The sequence below is a fragment of the Odocoileus virginianus genome, chromosome 17, assembly GCF_023699985.2.
Source record: "Odocoileus virginianus isolate 20LAN1187 ecotype Illinois chromosome 17, Ovbor_1.2, whole genome shotgun sequence".
In the NCBI taxonomy this organism is placed as follows: Eukaryota; Metazoa; Chordata; class Mammalia; order Artiodactyla; family Cervidae; genus Odocoileus; species Odocoileus virginianus.
In genome coordinates this window covers 46,152,269-46,173,560 of record NC_069690.1, presented here as the reverse complement: position 1 = coordinate 46,173,560, position 21,292 = coordinate 46,152,269, and the positions used below count along the sequence as shown (strand labels likewise).

General features: G+C 43.7%; 1 protein-coding gene and 1 long non-coding RNA gene across 3 annotated transcripts in view; one reads left to right on the top strand and one right to left on the bottom strand.

The window, feature by feature from the left end:
* RPTOR (regulatory associated protein of MTOR complex 1) overlaps window positions 1–18,576 on the bottom strand; it is a 310,827-nt gene extending 292,251 nt beyond the window's left edge. For both annotated transcript variants that reach the window (XM_020875726.2, XM_020875727.2), the window contains exon 1: window positions 17,602–18,576. In XM_020875726.2, coding sequence (XP_020731385.1) covers window positions 17,602–17,763 — 162 coding nt within the window. In that variant the 5' untranslated portion in view covers window positions 17,764–18,576. The remainder of the gene's footprint in view (window positions 1–17,601) is intronic.
* Window positions 18,370–19,101, top strand: LOC139039152 (uncharacterized). The gene is made up of 3 exons (XR_011492391.1): window positions 18,370–18,457; window positions 18,530–18,636; window positions 18,847–19,101. It is a non-coding gene; the product is annotated as an uncharacterized lncRNA (long non-coding RNA).
* The last annotated feature ends 2,191 nt before the right edge of the window (window positions 19,102–21,292 follow it).

Genomic DNA, 21,292 nt, shown 5'->3' with positions numbered 1-21,292 from the left:
CAGCTTTCTTCACAGTCCAACTCTCACATCCATACATGACCGCTGGAAAAACCATAGCCTTGACCAGACAGACCTTTGTTGGCAAAGTAATGTCTCTGCTTTTTAACATGCTATCTAGGTTGGTCATCACTTTTCTTCCAAGGAGTAAGCATCTTTTAATTTCATGGCTGCAATCACCATCTGCAGTGATTTTGGAGCCCAGAAAAATAAAGTCTGACACTGTTTCCACTGTTTCCCCATCTGTTTCCCATGAAGTGATGGGACCAGATACCATGATCTTAGTTTTCTGAATGTTAAGCTTTAAGCCAACTTTTTCACTCTCCTCTTTCACTTTCATCAAGAGGCTTTTTAGTTCATCTTCACTTTCTGCCATAAGGGTAGTGTCACCTGCATATCTGAGGTTATTGATATTTCTCCCAGCAATCTTGATTCCAGCTTGCGCTTCTTCCAGCCCAGCATTTCTAATGATGTACTCTGCATATAAGTTAAATATGCAGGGTGACAATATACAGCCTTGATGTACTCCTTTCCTGATTTGGAACCAGTCTGTTGTTCCATGTCCAGTTCTAACTGTTGCTTTCTGACCTGCATACAAGTTTCTCAAAAGGCAGGTCAGGTGGTCTGGTATTCCCATCTCTTTCAGAATTTTCCACAGTTTATTGTGATCCACACAGTCGAAGGCTTTGGCATAGTCCTAAAGCAGAAATAGATGTTTTTCTGGAAATCTCTTGCTTTTTCGATGATCCAGCGGATGTTGGCAATTTGATCTCTGGTTCCTCTGCCTTTTCTAAAACCAGCTTGAACATCTGGAAGTATGTATGAGTGAACAGCAAAAGGATGGGGGACAGAAGCACACTATTGTCAGGTTCTTAAACTCACATGTGAAGAGGTGTACTTTATTTGAGGTACAATGCAATAAGTTAAAGATGAAATATTGCAAATCTTAGAACTAGCACCCCAAAAAATAAAACAAAGAGATATAGCTAATAGGCCCACAGAGGATATATCATAAGGATAATCATTTTTTCAGATAACAGTAAAGTAACTATGCAGAAGGATTCAATAATTAAGTACAGGAAAATATAAACTTTTATAAATATAACTCTACTGATCCCTATCTCCCACCCCTGTCCTTAATTGTGTAACTTTTCCATATATTTCTACATAGATAAGTATTTATTTTTATATGTGTGTGTGTGTATATATAAAATAGCTTCTTAAAAACACAAACACAAATAGTATCATACCAAATAGTCTGCTTAGTATCTTGGGGTTTTTTTTTTATATATGTGTGGGATTTAATTTAATAATACATCTTAGACACTTTCCCATAACAGCACACACAGAATTATTTCACTGTGTGTACTAGCTGCCTGGAAGTCTAGTATATCACCAAAAGTTAACTAATCAGTTCTCTATTGATGGCTATTAGGTTATCTGCAGGCACTCAATAAATACAGACTAAGTGAATGGATGAATGAATGAATGCTATAATGAATATTCTTATAGAAAATTGGGATAATCTTAAAATGCCACATTTTTACATTGGCTTAGATTTACTATTCCTAAATTTAAAATAGGCTCGTAATTTCATAAAGACAATTCCATAAAGTTATGCCATTTAAAATGAAGAAAAAATAACCTATAGAATCAACCAATCTAATTAGCATGAAATTTTTCTCAAAGAAAAAAACATCAATATCGTCAGGGACATTCTGGCATTTCTGACATATATTCATTTAAGTGAAAATGTATTTAGTTAAGTGAAAACTATCAGCAATTTTAAAAAGGTAAAAAAACAGATCATAAGGTAGGACCCACTGCCTCAAAGTTAAACACAGTAACGTAAGACACTGAGAGGGCACTAGGGAATCATCAGAAACAAGCATGTCCTGGGACAGCTTGCAATAAACAAGGGCAGAGCCAGGGGCTCATGGTCAACACCTTCCTTCCCCACAGCAGGACCAGGTGAATGTGAGGGAGGCGGGCAAGGTGTAGGAAGAATGAGTCAGCCTCCAGGCCCGCTTCTGGCACCCGGAGTTCTGGAGCGCATCTGAGGGAGACACAGCCATGGGGAGCCCAACACCGCTCAGGGCATCACTCCATACCCTGTGTTGCAAGACCCAGGCAAACCCAGGAAGGGAGAGCCGATCAGCTGCCCAAAACCAAGATTCAAAAGAATCTGAAGCAAACCAGAACTCACACAGGGACCTGAACTCTGGAACTGAGTAACAAAAGCTGAGGCTGTATGAGAGCAGGGAGTCACTGAACAGAGTAAAGGAGGAGCGGATCAGCACTGGAGACAAAGCACCAAATGCAGGTCACAGGAAATGCATCCCAGACACAGTTCCAAAGTCCAGCGGTCAGAGCCAGGCTTCTGGGCCAGCCCCCAAACCCCACTCCCAGTGAGGCCCCTGGAGAGCTGAAGCACTTTCTACTCGACTCATTTATCCTGGAACCCGGGACAGCACTAGGCCAGTGAACCTACCCATGGGAAGGCAGCAGAGAGCAGGAGTCAAGGACAGTATCAGCAGCAAAAGGCTGTGAGGCAAGCATCTGTCCAGAGAATTTCCCACAGTGGCGTCTGTTAAACCCAGCAGTTTGCCTCACAGGCCACATAATGCAGAAATAAAGCATTTCATCTTCAGAGCACCTTTACTAGAAAGAAGGGAACAGTAATGACCTCAGCTTCCCGGTCTGATTTGGTAGATTCCGAGAATTGTTTTTATGAGGATACTCATTCTGAATGAAATGAATTTGATGTCAGGAAAAAAATGTGTGAGCTATTATTGAAACCCTAATGTTACCATGATGGCTTGCAAGAATCACTTCATTTTCTGTAGTGTTCACAAACCGTGATTTATGGGACATATGTCATAAAGTCTAGTTTTTTTATAAACTACAACATTTACCAGAACCTCACATAAACACATTCAGGTAGAGCATGGATCTCAGAGGAGAGCTCCCATTTTAACTCAGGAGAGGGGCCGGGGTTGGTACAAAAGCATTTTTAAAAAGAAGGGGAGCTAAGTCTGCCTAGTTTGGCACTCCTCTTAGGATGGCAGTCACCTGAACCACTTGTACCCCTTACCAATTGATGAGAACAGCAGGCGTAGCTCCCTGTCTTGACAGGCACAATTTCTGCTCCTTTTCTTCCAAATAGGCAATCACATGCAACATCTGCACCACCAACAGGAGGCGATGGCTCTCCTTAGCAGCCGCACAGTAAGGTGCATGTGGACAGAAACCACAGCCGTGCAGGCTGCCCCTCAAACACCGAGCCCAGCTATGAGCCCCACAGTCCTCCCGCCTCACCGACCGGATCACATTGAATCCTTGTAACACACCACCACGAGGCAGGGAGCCTTAGACCCACTTTACAAAGCAAAACACTAAAATCTACACCAAAAACAGAGAGCTAGAAAAGGAACCAGATTGGGCCAAGGTCACTCTGACACCAAAGTCCATTCTCTTAGATAAAACCTCCACTGCCTGTCCAAATTTAGAAGTCCACCAAGATTTTCTGGGTCTCCATAATGTGGGACTTTAACCCAATGAGAAATCTCACCTAAGGCTGTCCTGCCAATGTGATGAGAAGCAAGGTGGAAGCCTGGCTCCACAGTTGTCACACTGGGGCCTGTACTCCTGGCTCAGCTCCTCAGCAGCTCAGGAATTCTATGGGGTTGCCTGCCCCCTCTAAGTGGCCTTGGCTCACTCAGGTAACAACAGATGCCTGCGAGGGGTGTTGTCAGGAATAAGTAAACTAGATCCATGTGGGAAAAAATGCTCAGAAACTGTAAAGCCATAAAGTGGGAGAGGCATAGCTTCTGCCCTCACCATCTCCCATTCCTGGCCTCTTTCTACCACCTTCTATCTCTCCCTCTGTAGGCTCCTCTGCCGTCTGCTGCTGCCCCTACCTCTCTCCTCCCACCCCCTTGCTCTGTGACTACTGCCTCACTCTCCCCCCACCCCCTTGATAACTATTCCCCAGAAGTTCAGCTTCCACAAACTTTTCTATTCAACTGAGTCATCGCTCACAAAAGTCGCCAAGGGCTCTAGCTCTGTCATACAACAAATATTTATGAAGTCTGTGCTATGTAACAGACCCTCCCTGGTACACACACCTTCATTATCTTTCCTCCAGAAGCACACTGTTCTCTGACTTCACCTTACGTTACTAACCTCTTGGTTCCAGATTTATAGTAACAACAGAAAATTTTTTAAAAACCAAAACCAATTAGATCTGAAGATATCACTGCAAATGCATGTTTAGCTTAACACAAATAGAGATGGTTATATACACACAGATGTGTGAATATACACATTTATCTCTTTGCTCTGTCACCTGAGAGGACCTAGAAGTAGTGACATCACAGCAGCAATGAACACACCCAGCATCAGATCTTGGTCTCTAACACCATCCTCCAATAACTGGAACCAGGGCTCCTTGAAAAAACACCTAAATTTAGAACTGAGGCAGGAAAGGTACAAGATGAGTCTGGAGCATCCCGTGCTCCAGAAAGTAAATTCAGTTCAGTTCAGTTCAGTCGCTCAGTCATGTCTGACTCTTTGCGACCCCATGAATCGCAGCATGCCAGGTCTCCCTGTCCATCACCAACTTCCGGAGTTTACTCAAACCCATGTCCATCAAGTCGGTGATGCCATCCAGCCATCTCATCCTCTGTCGTCCCCTTCTCCTCCTGCCCCCAATCCCTCCAAGCATCAGGGTCTTTTCCAATGACTCAACTCTTCCCACGAGGTGGCCAAAGTACTGGAGTTTCAGCTTCAGCATCAGTCCTTCCAATGAACACCCAGGACTGATCTCCTTTAGGATGGACTGGCTGGATCTCCTTGCTGTCCAAGGGACTCTCAAGAGTCTTCCCCAACACCACAGTTCAAAAACTTTAATTTTTCGGCACTCAGCTTTCTTCACAGTCCAACTCTCACATCCATACATGACCACTGGAAAAACCACAGCCTTGACCAGATGGACCTTTGTTGGCAAAGTAATGTCTCTGTTTTTTAACATGCTATCTAGGTTGGTCATCACTTTCCTTCCAAGGAGTAAGCGTCTTTTAATTTCATGGCTGCAATCACCATCTGCAGTGATTTTGGAGCCCAGAAAAATAAAGTCTGACACTGTTTCCACTGTTTCCCCATCTGTTTCCCATGAAGTGATGGGACCAGATACCATGATCTTAGTTTTCTGAATGTTAAGCTTTAAGCCAACTTTTTCACTCTCCTCTTTCACTTTCATCAAGAGGCTTTTTTTAGTTCATCTTTACTTTCTGCCATAAGGGTGGTGTCACCTGCATATCTGAGGTTATTGATATTTCTCCCAGCAATCTTGATTCCAGTTTGTGCTTCTTCCAGCCCAGCGTTTCTCATGATGTACTCTGCATATAAGTTAAATAAGCAGGGTGACAATATATAGCCTTGACGTACTCCTTTTCCTATTGGGAACCAGTCTGTTGTTCCATGTCCAGTTCTAACTGTTGCCTCCTGACCTGCATACAGGTTTCTCAAGAGTAAATTAGGTGCTTAAAAAAAAAAATTTCCACCACAGTGGGACTTTGTTAAAGCAGTGCAGGAGCCAACTGAAAGAGCTTTCGCTGGCCAAAGATGGAGCAACAAAATACAGTAGTGGATTATAACCCAGAGGACAAAATAAATATCTATGAGTCCATACTGATATTAAGTAAATGACTGAACAGATTAATAAATGGGGAAGAATAGATAAGTCTCCCATACAGAAAAATTTCAGTTAATGTATGCCCTTAGGGAGATGGAGCACAACTCTCCTCCCCTTTTAAGTGTGGGCTGGGCACAGTAAATTCCTTCCAAAGAGAGCAGGATGAGGGTGGGGAGGGGATATCAAGTGGAGACACCTGACCAACAGGACCTCGGCCCATACCAAAGTCATAGCAACAGTAATGAGTCATGCTGAGTGCATGGACCTCTGACGTGATATGAGGCGAAGGGCACTTTCCCTCTGTGATCTTTCTCTCCAAAACCTATAACCCCAGTTTTATCATAAGAAAAACATCAAACAAATTCCTACAGAGGGACAGTCTACAAAATCCCTGACTAGTACTGCTATAAACTGTCAAGGTCATCCAAAACTAGGAAAGTCTGAGAGACCATCATTACATTTCGTCGTCACATTTCCTTGGACCCTAAGGAAATGTGACGACGAATGTAATGTGGCATCGCGGGTGGGATCCTGAAGCAGAAAGAAGATAATAGGTAAAAACTTAGGAAATCCAAATAAATTACAGAGAGACTTTAGTTGATAATAATGTATCAATGTTGATTCATTAGTTATGACGAGTGTACAATCCTAATGTAAGATGTTAACAACAGCAGAAACAGGGTACAAAGTTCTAAAGGTAAAAGAAGAGCCACACTAGAAAACACCAAACTGAACAGAATTCACTGTGCACAGCTCATCACCAACACCCTTGGGCATGGGGACAAGGGGTGCAGTGGGGATGGATGAAGGCCAGACACCAAGGGGACAAGAGGCTGGGAACCACTGATGCACCGCTTTCAGTATTTCCCACTGAAACATTCTTTAAGGAAAACTTTCTCCAAGTTCCACAGCCACTCTTTCCCTCCTGAATGCTGGCAGTGGCTCATTCCTCTCCCTCCTATTAATACATCCAGCTGGAACCAGCAAGTCATTCTGTTGCCTCCTGTAGCCAGTAAATGGCCAGGTGCGATCAAGCCTTGTTCCAGGGAGCACTGGGGGCTGCCTAGGCATCTCACTGGCATCTCCCTAGCTCCAGTTGTGGCCAGCTCTTCCCTGCAGCTGGGGCTACAGTGCGAGCTGGGGCACTGCCTTGGGGAGAATGGAGCGAAGCATTACCCAAAGATAGGCTCTCTCCCCTCCTCACCTCGACACACCTCTGCCCTCCCTCCCACTCTCCCCCTTCTCTGCCCTCCCTCCTGCTCCCTCCTTTCTTCTTTCCTTTCTGTCTCTTTCAGGTACTGCCAGCCTTCCAGGAGGCTTTCTCCCCACTCTGCACGCAGCCACCACCACCCCAGCCCATCTTCCCCAATAAACTGGTAAACTCCCTAAAGGCAGGAGTTATTCACCAATGAATCACCAACACCAAGCACTGTATACAGCACATAGAGTCCCTTAATAAATATTAGCTGAATCACTGAATTATTTAAACCAGTTTTGGAGACTTCACCACGCTTGCCCCCTCCTCGCATCCTCACCATCTGACCTGCACACACTTCCCCCGCCCCCATCAGCGACCCCCTACCGCACACAGAGCAGGGCTCAGCCCACCCAATACCTTGGACATACAGACACCACCTAAATGTCTAGTGAGCAGAAGCCCTTAAATCACTACTTTGTTACTCAAGTGAGGATACATAATTACTGTGTTGTGTTTTCTCTAATAAGATAAAATTTCTCAAGGGGCCACACCCACGTCTTCTGTCTCCTCAGATCCCACACAACCCCAGGCTCACTGCCATGTATGTAAATGGTACAAAGTGCTCTTAAGAACAATTATTTCCCCACAAAACACTGAGAAGTCCTGTAGGTTGCTTTTGGATAGCACACACTGGTAGTTAGAATTTGTGCATTTCAATGTATGTACAGTCTGCCTCAAACAATAATGTAAGTGAACATTAACCTCTTAGTTAATAAGTGTGCTTCCCCAAGCGCTATGGGTTATCAAACGCCCCTCTGTGCATTCCAGCCCACAAATAACTCAGTGAGGACGAAGGAGCCAGGTTTTCACTGCTGGGAAGGAAGTAACAAACCTGAAAAGAGGGACAGAGGAGACGGGGTCCACTGGTAATCACCTCTGTACATCACAGTACAATGCACAGCAGTAAGTAAGCAATAAATCCAGACAGACATGGATGCCTCCACCCGACATCTCTGCTGAGGCATCCTGCAAACAATGGCACATCAGTAGCAATGCCAGACCTGGTGCCAGGTCTCGAATCTGAATTCTGTTTTCCACCAAAAGGAACTGAGGATCATTGGAGAAAAGGCTGATTCCAGGGCTGAGGCAGGGAAAATACACGATGAGCCTGGAACATCTCAGGCTCAACATCAACATCTTGGCACAACATCTTTTTTGTGCCAAAAAGCTAAGGAATGTTCAAGCCTGGTACATCCAATGCCACTGACGATGATGTGAAGAGGCCTTGCTAGGCAAGAAAATAAGCGATGACAGGGATGGGCCAAGTGAATAACAGTAATAAGGTTGGGACCAAGCAACAGGGTGTGCTTTCTGATAATGATGCTGGGGAAAAACCACATGACTTCAGCAGCATCCTCACACAAAATGTGTAACATGAATCTGAGTACTGGGAAGTATCAGGACATTCCACAATAGAATAGGAAACCTGAGAATGTTCCACAAAATATCTGCCTGTATTCTTTTAAAATGTCAAGGTCACCGAATTCAGAGATAGAAAGTAGGATGATGGTTACCAGGCACTGGGGGAGGGGGAGGGAGAGTTAGTGTTTAATGGGGACAGAACTTCAGTTTGGACAGATGAGAAAGTTCTGGAGATGGACGCTGCTGATGGCTGAACAATGAACTTAATAACTGTAGCCTTAAAAATGGTTTAAATGATAAATTCCATATTATGTATATTTTATGACAATAAAAAAATGTCAAGGTCAAGGAACTCTAAGAAAGCCTAAGAAACTCCTTTAGATTAAAGGAGGCTAAACAGATGAGACTTCTAAGGCAATGAATGAACCTGGAGGCGGGAGGGGCAGAAATGGCTGATAAAGGAGCAAACCACAACATTTTAATGTGAACTGGATTAATAATAGTATTATATCAATGACAAATGTTCTGATTTTTACAACTGTCCTATGTTCACATAAGATGATGTCCTTTGTTCTTAGGAGACACACACAGTAAGGCATAAAAGAGCACCATCTCCAATTTGTTCAGTTGCTAAGTAGTGACCAACTCCCTGCAACCCCAAGGACTGCAGCATGCCAGGCTTCCCTCGCTTTCACCATCTCCCAGAGTTTGCTCAAATTCATGTCCATTGAGTTGGTAATGCCATCCAACCATCTCATCCTCTGTCACCCCTTCTCCTCCTACCTTCTATCTTTCCCAACTTACTCTTCAATAATTCGGGGGAAAGAATTATATATTTGCATTTATAAGTAGAGAAGAGTAAATGAGGCAAGATGTAAAAACTGGTGAATCTGGGTAAGGGTACACAGGAATTCATTACACTATTCTCGTGATTGTTCTGTGTGAAATTATATATATATATATAAAAAAAAGCTAGTCGCAATAATCCACCTGGAAACCACACCTGTCACTGGGTGTCTCTTCTCACCTGTCTCCCCTTCTGTTCTAAAGGCACAACCTTCTCTGCAGAGTTGAACATACTGGGCAAGTTTAAGGTTCAAGAACATGATTAAAGCATTAACATATCATGCCATACATTTACTGGAATGGCCTTTTCTGTGTATTTAACTAGACTTACAAAAAGAAAACAGTATCCACCTTGAGCTCCATGGAAACAAGCATGGTGGATGTTCAAAGCACTTTAATGGCTTCTGAACAAAAAGAAGACAGTCAGACACCTGGAGGACACCCTCTATATATAAGCCACGTGGATTTTGTTAGAACTCTAGCTTTAGAATCCACAAGGTGATAATGAGGCAGAAACATCCTCATCCATTTCAGGCAACTTCCACAGCACAGCACGCTGTTCAAAATGGAAAATGGCACATTTTTTAAAGCAGGTGAAAAAATATCTATGTAGAGGTCCCTTTGGAGCTCTTCAGTCTCACATGACAAATGCCAACAAAAGTTCATACACTTCAAATGCAAAGTGAGAGAGGGACAGACATAAACCCCACCCCCTTTTGCCCCCAGTCAGAGCCAGACTCCCTTGATTCTACCTACCTGCCCCACCCTATCCTCCACCCCTCCCGCCACTGCCTCCTCCAGTAATCTACTGGCTCTCACCTGGATTACCCTGCTCCTCTCCCCAGCTGGTGATCCCACCTCCACTCCACCCACAGTCAAAAAGACCTTTCAAAATACAAATCTATGTCTGACATTCCCCTGCTTAAATCCTTAAGCAGCTTCTATCACCAAAAACATCAACAGTGAGTTTAATACTGGGTCAACCTGACTGATTTATCTGTTTCAAAAATGCAGTTCAATGCAAATGATTTACTTATTTAAATACACTCAAAGCTTTCGAGATAACCATGGCCTCCTCCCCTGTAAATACACCGTGTATTATAATCTGGTACTGACATCTGTCTGTCCTACCAGACACCAAGGCATGGTAGAGCACACTAAGTGAATAATAAACCTCCACTGAGCTGCAGTGAAGGTTTCTACCTCCTACCACCTACCTCCGCTCAACCCACTGGCCCCATTCTCCTCCCCTCACAGAACAAAGCCATCCTGGGCGGGTGGCAGTGTGTCTCCCTGCAGGACGCTCACTAGAAGTCTGGGGGAACAGGAGGCCCTAACCCTGTCTAAAGGACTAGACATAAGACAAATGCCTTCACAGTCGCAAAGGCTCTCCACAAGCTCAGAGGATGGAAAGAGTGTACCAGATCCCTTTCAAGTCTGTCACCTGATTTCTGGTCAAGCTTGGTATTGTTGGCCAACCATCTAATACCTCAAGTATTCTTCCTAGTTTAAGTTTTCTTTCTTTTTTTTTTTCTGTAGGTTTTTTTTTTTTTTTTTTTTTTTTTAGTTGGAGGCTAATCACTTTACAATACCACAGTGGGTCTTGTCATACATTGACATGAATCAGCCATGGAGTTACATGTATTCCCCATCCCGATCCCCCCTCCCACCTCCCTCTCTATCCAATCCCTCTGAGTCTTCCCAGTGTACCAGGCCCAAGCACTTGTCTCATGCATCCAACCTGGGCTGGTGATCTGTTTCACTATAGATAATATACATGTTTCGATGCTGTTCTCTCAAAACATCCACCCTCGCCTTCCCTAGTTTAAGTTTGATGCCCACTTTCTTTTAACTACACTAACAAGTCTCAAACATTTGATAACAGGACATCTAACTACTCTTAAAGATTACTAAGACTTTCAAAGAGCTTTTTATTTGAGTAACACTTATCAGTATTTTCAATCTTAGAGGCTAAAACCAGAAAAAAAAAAAAGAAAAAAAGAATAATATATTTTGTTGTCAATTTATTTAAAAATTATACTTATTACTTTTTCAATATTTATATGAAAAATAACTATATTTTTTAAAAATTGTGAGACAAGTGACATTGTTTTCTGCACATCTCTTTAATGTCTGCCTCAATAGAAAACAGCTGACCTCTCACATTCTGTACTCAATCTGTTGTGATATGTTGTTTTGTTTGCAGTACATGAGAAAAATATGGACTAAAAATGAAACATCATTGGAAAGGGCAGAAGTATCAGAATAGCCAAATAATTGGACATATTCTTCTTTGATATTATGTCAAAACTCAGTATTTGGTAGTTTCTTAAAGGTCTACTGCAATCTATCTGAATAGAATAGAAAATAGAAAATGTAATCTACCCAAAACCACAGCCATGACTTTTCACACTCTATTATGTTAAAATCCATTGGCCCAACTTTGGATCTTTTACCCATGGATGATTTTATAATATCATGAATCGGTGACTTGAAAATATCTGTTCACTGAATTATGCAGATGTTCCAAATGTCAAACACATATCATTCTTCAATATAAAAGCAAACTGTATTCATTAACACCCCCATCATCTCATCAGAAGCATCTTCACCTACTGGGAAGCTGGGAACCGCACAATGGTAGATACAGGTGTTCTGAAACTCTAATTTTCACTTGAGAGCTCAAATCTTATCACTGGCAACAAACTCTGTCAGTTGCTTTTCTTGAAGTGAAGCTAACTCAGTTTGTCTCTGAGAAACTATCTGCCAGAACCCAAGCCTGACCGGCAGGGCCAGCCTACCAGCCTCCTCCAGGTACAGCTTGTGTTCCAGGAAGGGCCGGGGCTGGCGGCGCCAGCAACTGCAGATGCTCTTCCTCCGACAACCAAGCCTAGGATCAAAGAGGTGTGTGCTAAAGAGCCAAGATTTAAGAAAACTAATCATTTTAATGCTTTATGAAGGGCATTCTGAAGTGAAACTGGAAGCTTTTTTTACTGCGAGTGCATGGCGATGAAGAAAACAATAACCACCAGCACAGTCTGACACCACCGTCTGGATTCGAGCTCAGGTACCAGCAGTTTCACCCACCATCACCTCTGAACCATCAATGCTCTGTCCACATGAGGAAAAGACCACTAAGCCAACACTGATAACAGCGTTGCCTCAGGAACCCAGGCGAGCACACCATGAGAACAGCTAGGCTATGACATCAGCATCGTCATCCGTTACCACTCTGCTGGCTAATGCACTGTGACTGTATCCCCACGCCACCGCCCCCCTCATCTTCCCCACATGCTTTTGTTTCAGACTCCCTGGTCTCTGAGCAGGAGCCTTCCAGTGGAGTGGAGGCATTGTGATACAGTTTTGGTTGTTTCTTTTTACCTGGGCTTTGTTTCTCAGATTTCACTTTCTCTGTTGGAGCCCTGAAGGCCAGCCTATTAATCAAGCCTCAGTTTCCTCAACAATCACATGGAGGTAACAATCCCTGCTATTGAGTCTTAAAAGACATAATTTATGTGAAAGCCCTTTATGAGCAATTCATTTTTTCACCACTACTTTTTAAAAATAATTTTATTTTTAAATGTATTCATTTATTTTGGCTGTTTGCGGCCTTCGTCACTACTTGGGCTTTTCTCTAGTTGTGGTGAGCGGGTGGGTTTCTCACTGCGGTGGCATCTCTTGTTTTGGAGCAGGGGCTCTACGGCATGTGGGCTCAGTAGCTGCCACTTGTGTGCTCCAGCAGGCTCCATAGTTGTGGCGCTCAGGCTTGTGGCTCCGTGGCATGTGGGATTTTTCCAGATCAGGGATCGAACCCGAATCTCCTGCATTGGCAGGCAGATTCTTCACCACTGAGCGACCAGGGAAGCCCCTCATCAGTACATTCTTACTGAAATGCTACTGTATGCCAAGCACCATCCTCTATGACAGCAGAGACAAGGCCTTTGCTTTATGATAAAAAGCTAGTTTCTGGGGGTGGGGTATGAAGAAAAATATCAGAGACATAAAGAGAGATCATGAGCCACTGGGGAGCTGCTTAAGATGGGGTGATCAGGGAAGGTCTCTGAGAAAGTGACCTAGACACTGGCTACAAACCACAAGGAGCCAAGTGTGCAAAGGTGAGATGGAAGAACATTCCAGGCCTTTCCATTCAAGAAGCAGAAAAGGCAAGCGGGGCCAGATTATGAAGCTTTGTGAACCAGGGTGGCGTCTGTGTTCTACTCCAAGGACTAGGAAGTCCGGGAGAGGCCTAGTAAGGAAGTGACAAGATCTGATTTACACTTTAACAAGATCCCTCTGACCACTATGTGAAGAATAAGCTGTCGAACTTCCCTGGTGATCCAGTGGTTAAGAATCCACCTGCCAATGCAGGGGACATTGGTTCCATTCCTGGTCCAGGAAGATTCCACATGCTGCATCGCAATACTGAAGCCTGAATGCCCTAGAGCCCGTGTGCCGCAACAAGAGAAGGCATCACAATGAGAAGCCTGTGCACCGCAACAAAGAGTAGCCCCTGCTCATCACAACCAATCCTGCATGCAGCAACGAAGACCCAGCACAACCAAAAATAAATAAATGAATGAAAACTTTTTTTAAAGAAAAGTAAATTGTAGGGCAAGAGAAGACACCAGAAGACCAGTCAGACATGATTCTAGCTGTCCAGATGAAACATGGTAATTGCCTGGACTGGGCTCAGAGCAGTGGAGACAAAATGAGGTGGTCCAATACAGAATACACCCTGGAAGCAAAGTTGACAGGTCCTACTGATGAAATGGATTGTACAAAGAGGAGAGGAAGAAGAAATAATTACGGGTAAATTCCAGATGTATAGCTTGAACAACTGAGTGGGTGGTGATGGCAGTGTGTTGTGATGGAGAAAACCAAGGCAAAGCGGGCAGCCAAGTACCCGAGACAGGAGTCAAGGGTCAAGGCATGTAGACGGCACATAAAACCATGAGACTAGATGAGATCAGCTAGCGAGGGGCATACAGAATAGAGAGATCTCCAAGATCAAGTTCCCAGGTACTACAGACTCTGCTGTCAACCAGCAAAGGAGTCTGAGGAAGAGCAATTAGTGACCTCAGAGGAAAACATGGAGTTTCAGGAAGACATAGATGCAAGTGAGGGAAAAGCTTTATGGAGGGAGTAGTCCACCCTGGAATGCTGCCAAGAAGTTGAAAAGATACGGACAGAGAAGTGACATTTAGATTTAGCAACAAATAATCACCATATAGAAGGACATTTAGATTTAGCAACTAATAATCACCGTGTAGAAGGATGGTCTGAGTGGCATGAAGAGAGTCTAAATGGAATAGATTGAGAGGATTCATAGAGAGGAAACAGGAAATAAGAAAGAGTTGTAAAGTATTACTACTTAGCCTTGCTCTAAAGACAGCCTAAACATTTGACTGTCCACATAACAGTTTAATGTAATCTACTCAGCTTCCTCCATGGTTTATTCAAGTTTGGCTACAAAGCAGGGTGACTAAGTCTAAAGACTGGTTTGGGAAATGGTTTCATCATTTTATAGCTATATCTCCTGCACACTTGCAAGTACAGTGTGTCTGCTGATGGTTTTCTTTCAGAGCAGTAGCTCTCATGTTCCCGGATTCCATCCCACACATGCAAGGTAAAGATTCATCTGAGATCAATTATATCCACATGCCCACTTTCTGGAAAATGAACTCTGTGATAAAGATGAAGAATCACAGTAAAACCCAAATTGAGGAGTTCTACACAAAACTGTTTTAGCCACAGGTCCATGAATGATTCATTTTTGAACTGCAATTCATATGTCTATGTATTTGAAAATCACAAATCAAAAATGCCATCGATGCACATACACATTTATAACACACAGAACTAACCAAAAAACCAACTCGATAATTTGATAATAACAGTAATGAACAGTAACTTAGTAATTAAAATGCAACAATAGTGGCATCTGAAAACCAGAAATGATTTAACACCAAGATCGCGGGAATTCCAAACAAAAGTGTGCTGTAATTCTGTGAGGATGCCAAATGCCGAGTGGCAGAAACTTGGAGTTGTTACTCAACTTTGGTAAAGTTGTCGATTTTAGGAACACTTAACAACTCCACTAAATAGGACACCAGCAAGAAAATGCTAATACATATACAGTAAAAGTATGTGGACTTGCCTGCGGATCACAGGAAAAAGCAATGACTGAGTCTGCATTTAGGGCAATCGATGGTGCACCAGAAGTGGTCTACATTGGTCCGCATACAGGACAACTGGACCCACACCTGTAGCTTTATGACAATGCTGCACCATCAGACTGCTGGAGACCATCCCAGCACAGGGAAAGTCTGGCCTGGATGCCCATATGCTCAACAGTTCTAGAATCTTGAAGTCCAAGTCACATATGGGTACCCCTTGGCCAGAGCCAGCCCCACAGATACACCGCTTCATGGTTTTTAATATTTGAAGTCATTCCAATATTTTAAAATTGGAAAACTTCACATTAAAAAAAAAAGTTTTCTGGCTTCTCAAAGAAAAGAAAGAGAAAGGAAGACCTGGCCAGGCTCAGCTGCCCCTTGAGCTGCACCCTGTGCTCTTTGGAGCCCCAGTGATCCCATCCTCCAGAAAGTCAGAAATGAGTCAAACCTCAGTTGCCATTTATCTCTGAATCTGCCCATTATTCTCCTTCTACCTGGCTGTTTTATGCTACCTTTCAACTCTCAGCATTATTTGGATTTGCACCCTTTGTCCTGGTAGAGTATACTGAAAAAGCCCCCTCAGGGTCTAACAAGGGAAAAGAGACTATAAGGATGGCCAGATGCCAAGTTGTCAGAAATTTAATTAAAAATGTTAGCTGCTGATATTTTTTCTTTATTAAAAACTTGCAAAGGCTGGATACTCTCTTGGCTAGCTCTAAGTCACAATCTCAGTAACTACTCAGACTCCCAAAACTTTTCTCCCTCTTAATAACCTATGAGGAGCACATCAGGGAATGTTGATCATTCACAAATTGTTTTAAATAAAAGGTCAAAAATAAATCCATTAATCAGTTTTGAACAGTTTAAGCATGGGTTTAGAGTAACAAAGAAAACTACATTTCAACAGAAAAAAAAAAAAGCCCTTCAATTAGAATGAAAAAAGATTACAGTTACTTTTAGAATAAATCTTTTCATATATGGACAGCAACCACAAAAGCTTTAAATCATGTAATTAATACTAAAGCTGAATAAGACAGACTTTATACAATCTTTTCGAATGACCATTTCTGTCACTCCCTAAACCACTTTTGGATGAAACAGATTTTCCTGACCTTTTGGGCATGCTCAGTAGCTCAGCCCTGTCTGACTCTTTGCGACCTCATGAGCGGTAGCCCACCAGGCTCTTCTGTCCATGGGATTTTCCAGGCAAGAATAATGGAGTGCCATTTCCTTCTCCAAACCTTTTGAAGGTACACCAAATAACAACTGAAGCACTTTAGTGACTGAATAACTAGAATTACCATAAGGGTAATTGTTAATATGTTCAACATCATATACTGAAAAAAAAAAGCATCTTATATAAACATATCCATCGGCCCAGAGCAAGCACACTACATGATAATACCAACTACCCTTCTTAGACTAAAAAGTTCAAGTAAATAAAGACAGTCTTGAAGCAGAAAACAAAACACAAAAAGACAAATTATAAATATGTATGGGTGACACAGTCCCACCCTTTTGCTCTGGAGACCAGGAAATAGATGGTGGTTGAACAAAATTGACTTTGTTTCCTACCAGTAGCCTGGGTCACTATCCACATTCCAACACCATAAGGACCCCCTACTAGACCCAAGTTCCAACTACTCATACTCTACTATTAGAGAAATTCTGCCTCCAAGTAATAGTAACAGGACACCAAATAAATGGAGCAAAGTCTAGATTCAAGACAAATTGCTTAGAAAGCTATGGTAAAGTTCACTGTAACTTTAAAATAACTTTGCATTAATTTGTTACTAGCTGAACATTTGCCAGTAATCTTGTTTCCTAGCATACTATATTAGACTTCTGCATTCCACCTAGCTTGGACCGAAAAAAAAAAAAAAAAAGTAAACTAGCCACTAAAAGTAGACCTACCACGTGGGGACAAATATTACATCCCAAGTTGTCTTTCCTCTAAGTATTAACAGTACTAAGTATATCTTAAAAAAAAGCATGTAAATACTTGCAACGCTCTATTTTCTAACTTGTGTAACTTTCATTGTCTGAATTAGAACTTACTTTGAATCTAATTAACACTATCCAGTGAATAACTACTAACCAAAACAGCCTTTTCCATTTACAACCAAAACTGGAGTCTGAAATGATTCGCGATTTTTAGTTGACCTGCAACACGTGTCTGGGAAAGTATATCGCCGCTCTACCAAGGACATACTTCTGGCTCTGAACTTTCTTGAAAAAACCAAGGGGCGCAGGCGCTATCCACTTACCCGATCCTTCATCCTCCAGCTCTGAGCTAAGGATTTGGAGCCTTCGATTTTCTCACAGTGCCTCTTTTTCATAAAAGCCAAAGGCAGGTTCCAGTCTGTAAGGTCAGCCTCATCTTCCTCCCCGAGTCCCAAGAGAGGCGACTGCAGCATCTCGGACTCCATGAGCGGGGGAGGGGGTGGAGGAGTCCTGGGCAGCAAACGCTCAAGAACCTCCAGCCTTGAAAACTAGTGTGTACCAGAATGGGTGAAATAAGAAACAGAAAGGGGGGAAGTAGAAAAAGAAATGGATGGAGAGGGTGTGGAGACCCTCACTCAGGCAAAAAGTCTGAGATTCTTCTCTCTAACTCTGCGCGGGAAGTCGGAGGGGGTGGGAAGGGTGGGAAATGAGGGAACCAAGAGGCTCCGCGCACACACACACACGCCCCCAGATCCCAAGCCACCGGCTGCTTCTGAGGCCGTCCGTTCCCAGAGGGGCTGCGAGCGGAGCTGTCAAAGGCGTACGAGACTCCAGGCCTCACGATGACCCTGCTCCCGGCCTCCAACGTCTCAGCCGATCCGAGGACAGGCAGGCCGCCCGCTCTTGGCGCCGGTTCGCCGACTGGGCTGAGATCTTCGGCCGAGGGGATGAGGTTCAGAGCGCCTTGGGTCTCCTGCAGCCACTCTCAGCCCTGTGGGTCGCGCACTCGCCGGAGCTGCTGCAACCAGAGCCAGGACCGGCCCATCGTGCTCGCCCGCAGCCGGCTCCTCAGCCCTGGGTCCGCGCGGCCTGGCCGGTCCTGGCCTCCAGCCCTATGGCTCTCGCTTGTTTGAGAACGAGTCTTGAGAGACAGGCGACACAGAGCCGCGGAAATGACAGGTAATGTGGGCTTATTGGGTTTGGGGAGTTTTGCCCTCTGATTTCAAGCTACAGTGAAACTCCTCTCATCAGCACACCAAGGAGGACGCCATATCGCCAAGACCCAGCATGCAGCGCGATCTACGGCGTGGGTAATAGGCCAAACTTCCTCAGAGCGTTCTGGCCGTGCTTCCCAAGAGGTAACGAGGGAAGGCCCCACCCCCCTGTTACCATCGTTACCACAATTCAGCTTGCTAGTTTATAGCTTTTCGTTCAATAGATGCTTCACATCAAAGTCAGTCCTATAAATGAAACTGTGTTAGTTTAATTAATTTAGAAAAAATCTTTATTATTACAAGTAGACCTACATCCTTCTGAAATTAAAGGAATCGACCCCTTGTTTTTTCCAGATTTTGAAAAAGCAAAAGCTTCCGAAAGAATCATTGATAATATTACAAACGAAGATAGTATCGGACGCGCGGTTGGAAGGGGACGTACTATCCTCCACGGTATCAATCAGATTCTTTTTTATTTTTAAGGAACACTGAGTGAAAAAATTAATTTTTACAATTGTAATTTTTTGTTTAATCCATTTATTTTCTGAGCAGTTTATTCTTATTTGGGTGTAACTTCACGTATGAACAACTAAAAGCTATAGATCTCTATGCGTGGATCGCCTCCTGCACTTTATTGCTGTATTCCGTAAACATCGCGTGTTTACAGTGTGTGAGAATGTGTCCCATGCAGACGGAATATAAACCCCAAGCAGCATGCAGTGCCTGTCTTCAATAAACACAGTGCCTAGTGAGACACACATGTAACCATCAGATAAAGGAGGAGGGGAGAGGGACGAGGGGTGGGGGGTGCAGGGAGATAGGCAGAGAGGCTGGTCTTTCCCTCTGCATTTAAGCTTTGAGGTAAGGCCCACGTGTATCTGCATCTCAACTGTGTCACTTTCCATGCCTGTGACAACCTTGGTCCATTCCTTAACTAGTTCAGCCTCACTTCCTTCAACTATAATCTGGGTTAATATAATACCCACCTTGAAGGGTGAAATTAACCTGTGTGGGAGTCTGGTACACCTGAGCGTCCGATACAGTGCCAGCAATGATGGGTGTATATACAGCTAGAGGGAAAGCCAGCAGCCCGTGTGCTTTGTTCATCTGAAAGGGTCAGGCTGGGCTCTCAAAGAGACCCTCTTTCTCAGTGTGGTTTCCTAGGGCTTTGACACGATATGGAAATCCATATCAAAATCCTGAGGGCAGGTATTTCCCTGGTGGTCCAGTGGTTAAGATTTTGCCTTCCAATGGAGGGGGTGCAAGTTCAATCCATGGTTAGGGAGCTAAGAGCCACATGCTGAATGGCCGAAATACAGAACATCAACAACAGAAACAATATTGTAACAAATTCAATAAAGACTCTAAAAATGGTCCACATAAAATAATAATAATCATAATTTTTAATATAACTGATTTAACCAAAATCCAAATGGCATTTGTGTTCCTTTCAACATCTGAGTAAATAGTGCAATACAAAATCATTCTCACCTAGCACATAGCAGGCATTTAATTAAAATTCTTGGATTACCATTCTAAACATTTGTTCAGTTATTACAGCCTCATGAGCCCCCTTCTCCCATGAAAACTCAAGGCAAATTCACCAGAACACAGATGGAGGTTAATATCTTCCTTTTTCCTTGCTCTCAGTGTTGGCAAAATGTCCCCCACTGTCATCAGCAGAGGCTTCAGGACTGCAGGGTCCTGAGAAGATCCCACTCTCACTTGAGGGCAGTGTAACTCCAGCTCTGCCTGTCACCCTGCAGCATACAATAGTGAAGGCCAAAGTCCCCAGGCACTCTTTCAGGAAGCCTCAGCTACAGGAGAGCGACAGCATTAAGCCCATTCATTCACAACTAGCCCTGGAGAGCGACAGCATTAAGCCCATTCATTCACAACTAGCCCTGTGACGTGGGCATCAGTGAAAGTCAGTTAGTCATGTTCAACTCTTTGCGACCCCATGCTACTACAGTCCATGGAATTCTCCAGGCCAGAATACTGAAGTGGGTAGCCTTTCCATTTCCCCAGGGGATCTTCCCAACCCAGGGATCGAACCCAGGTCTCCTGCATTGCAGGCTGACTCTTTACAAGCTGAGCCACAAGGGAAGCCCAAGAATATTGGAGTGGGTAGCCTCTCCCTTCTCTAGTGGATCTTCCAGACTCAGGAATTGACTGGGGTCTCCTGCACTGCAGGGATTCTTTACCAACTGAGCTCTCAGGGAAGCCTGTGACATGGGAAAGTCACTTAATCTGTGTGGGAATTAGCTTCCTGACCTATGAAGTGTGGCACCTGGGGAAATCCAGTCAGCTTGTCTGACATCTAAGTGAAGGTAGTAATGGAGCCTGTGGAGCCCAAACATGGCAGGTTGTCAGAATTACCTGAGAAATGATTTTAAAATTAATTTGCCTGAGTCCCAACTCAGACGTACTGAATCATGGGGAGAGGCAGGAGAGAGATTCAGAATCTCTATTCTTTAATCAGATAACCCTGACAATAATTTAAAATCAGTCAGATGTGGGGACACTGGACAATATTCTCGCTAAGGATATCAGGCAATAGTCTCCTCCGGTGATTCCATTCCAGGCCGGTGGTGGGCCCTCAATAACTGTTTGTACTGAATTGGGGTGGGTTGCCATGCCCTCCTCCAGGGGATCTTCCACAAGATCGAACCCGTGTTCCTTATATCTCCTGTATTGGCAGGTGGGTTCTTTACCACTAGTGCCACCTGGGAAGCCCCAAATAAATGAAACAATTATCCAATCTTTCACCTAATACATCAGAACAATACTCACCCTCTCC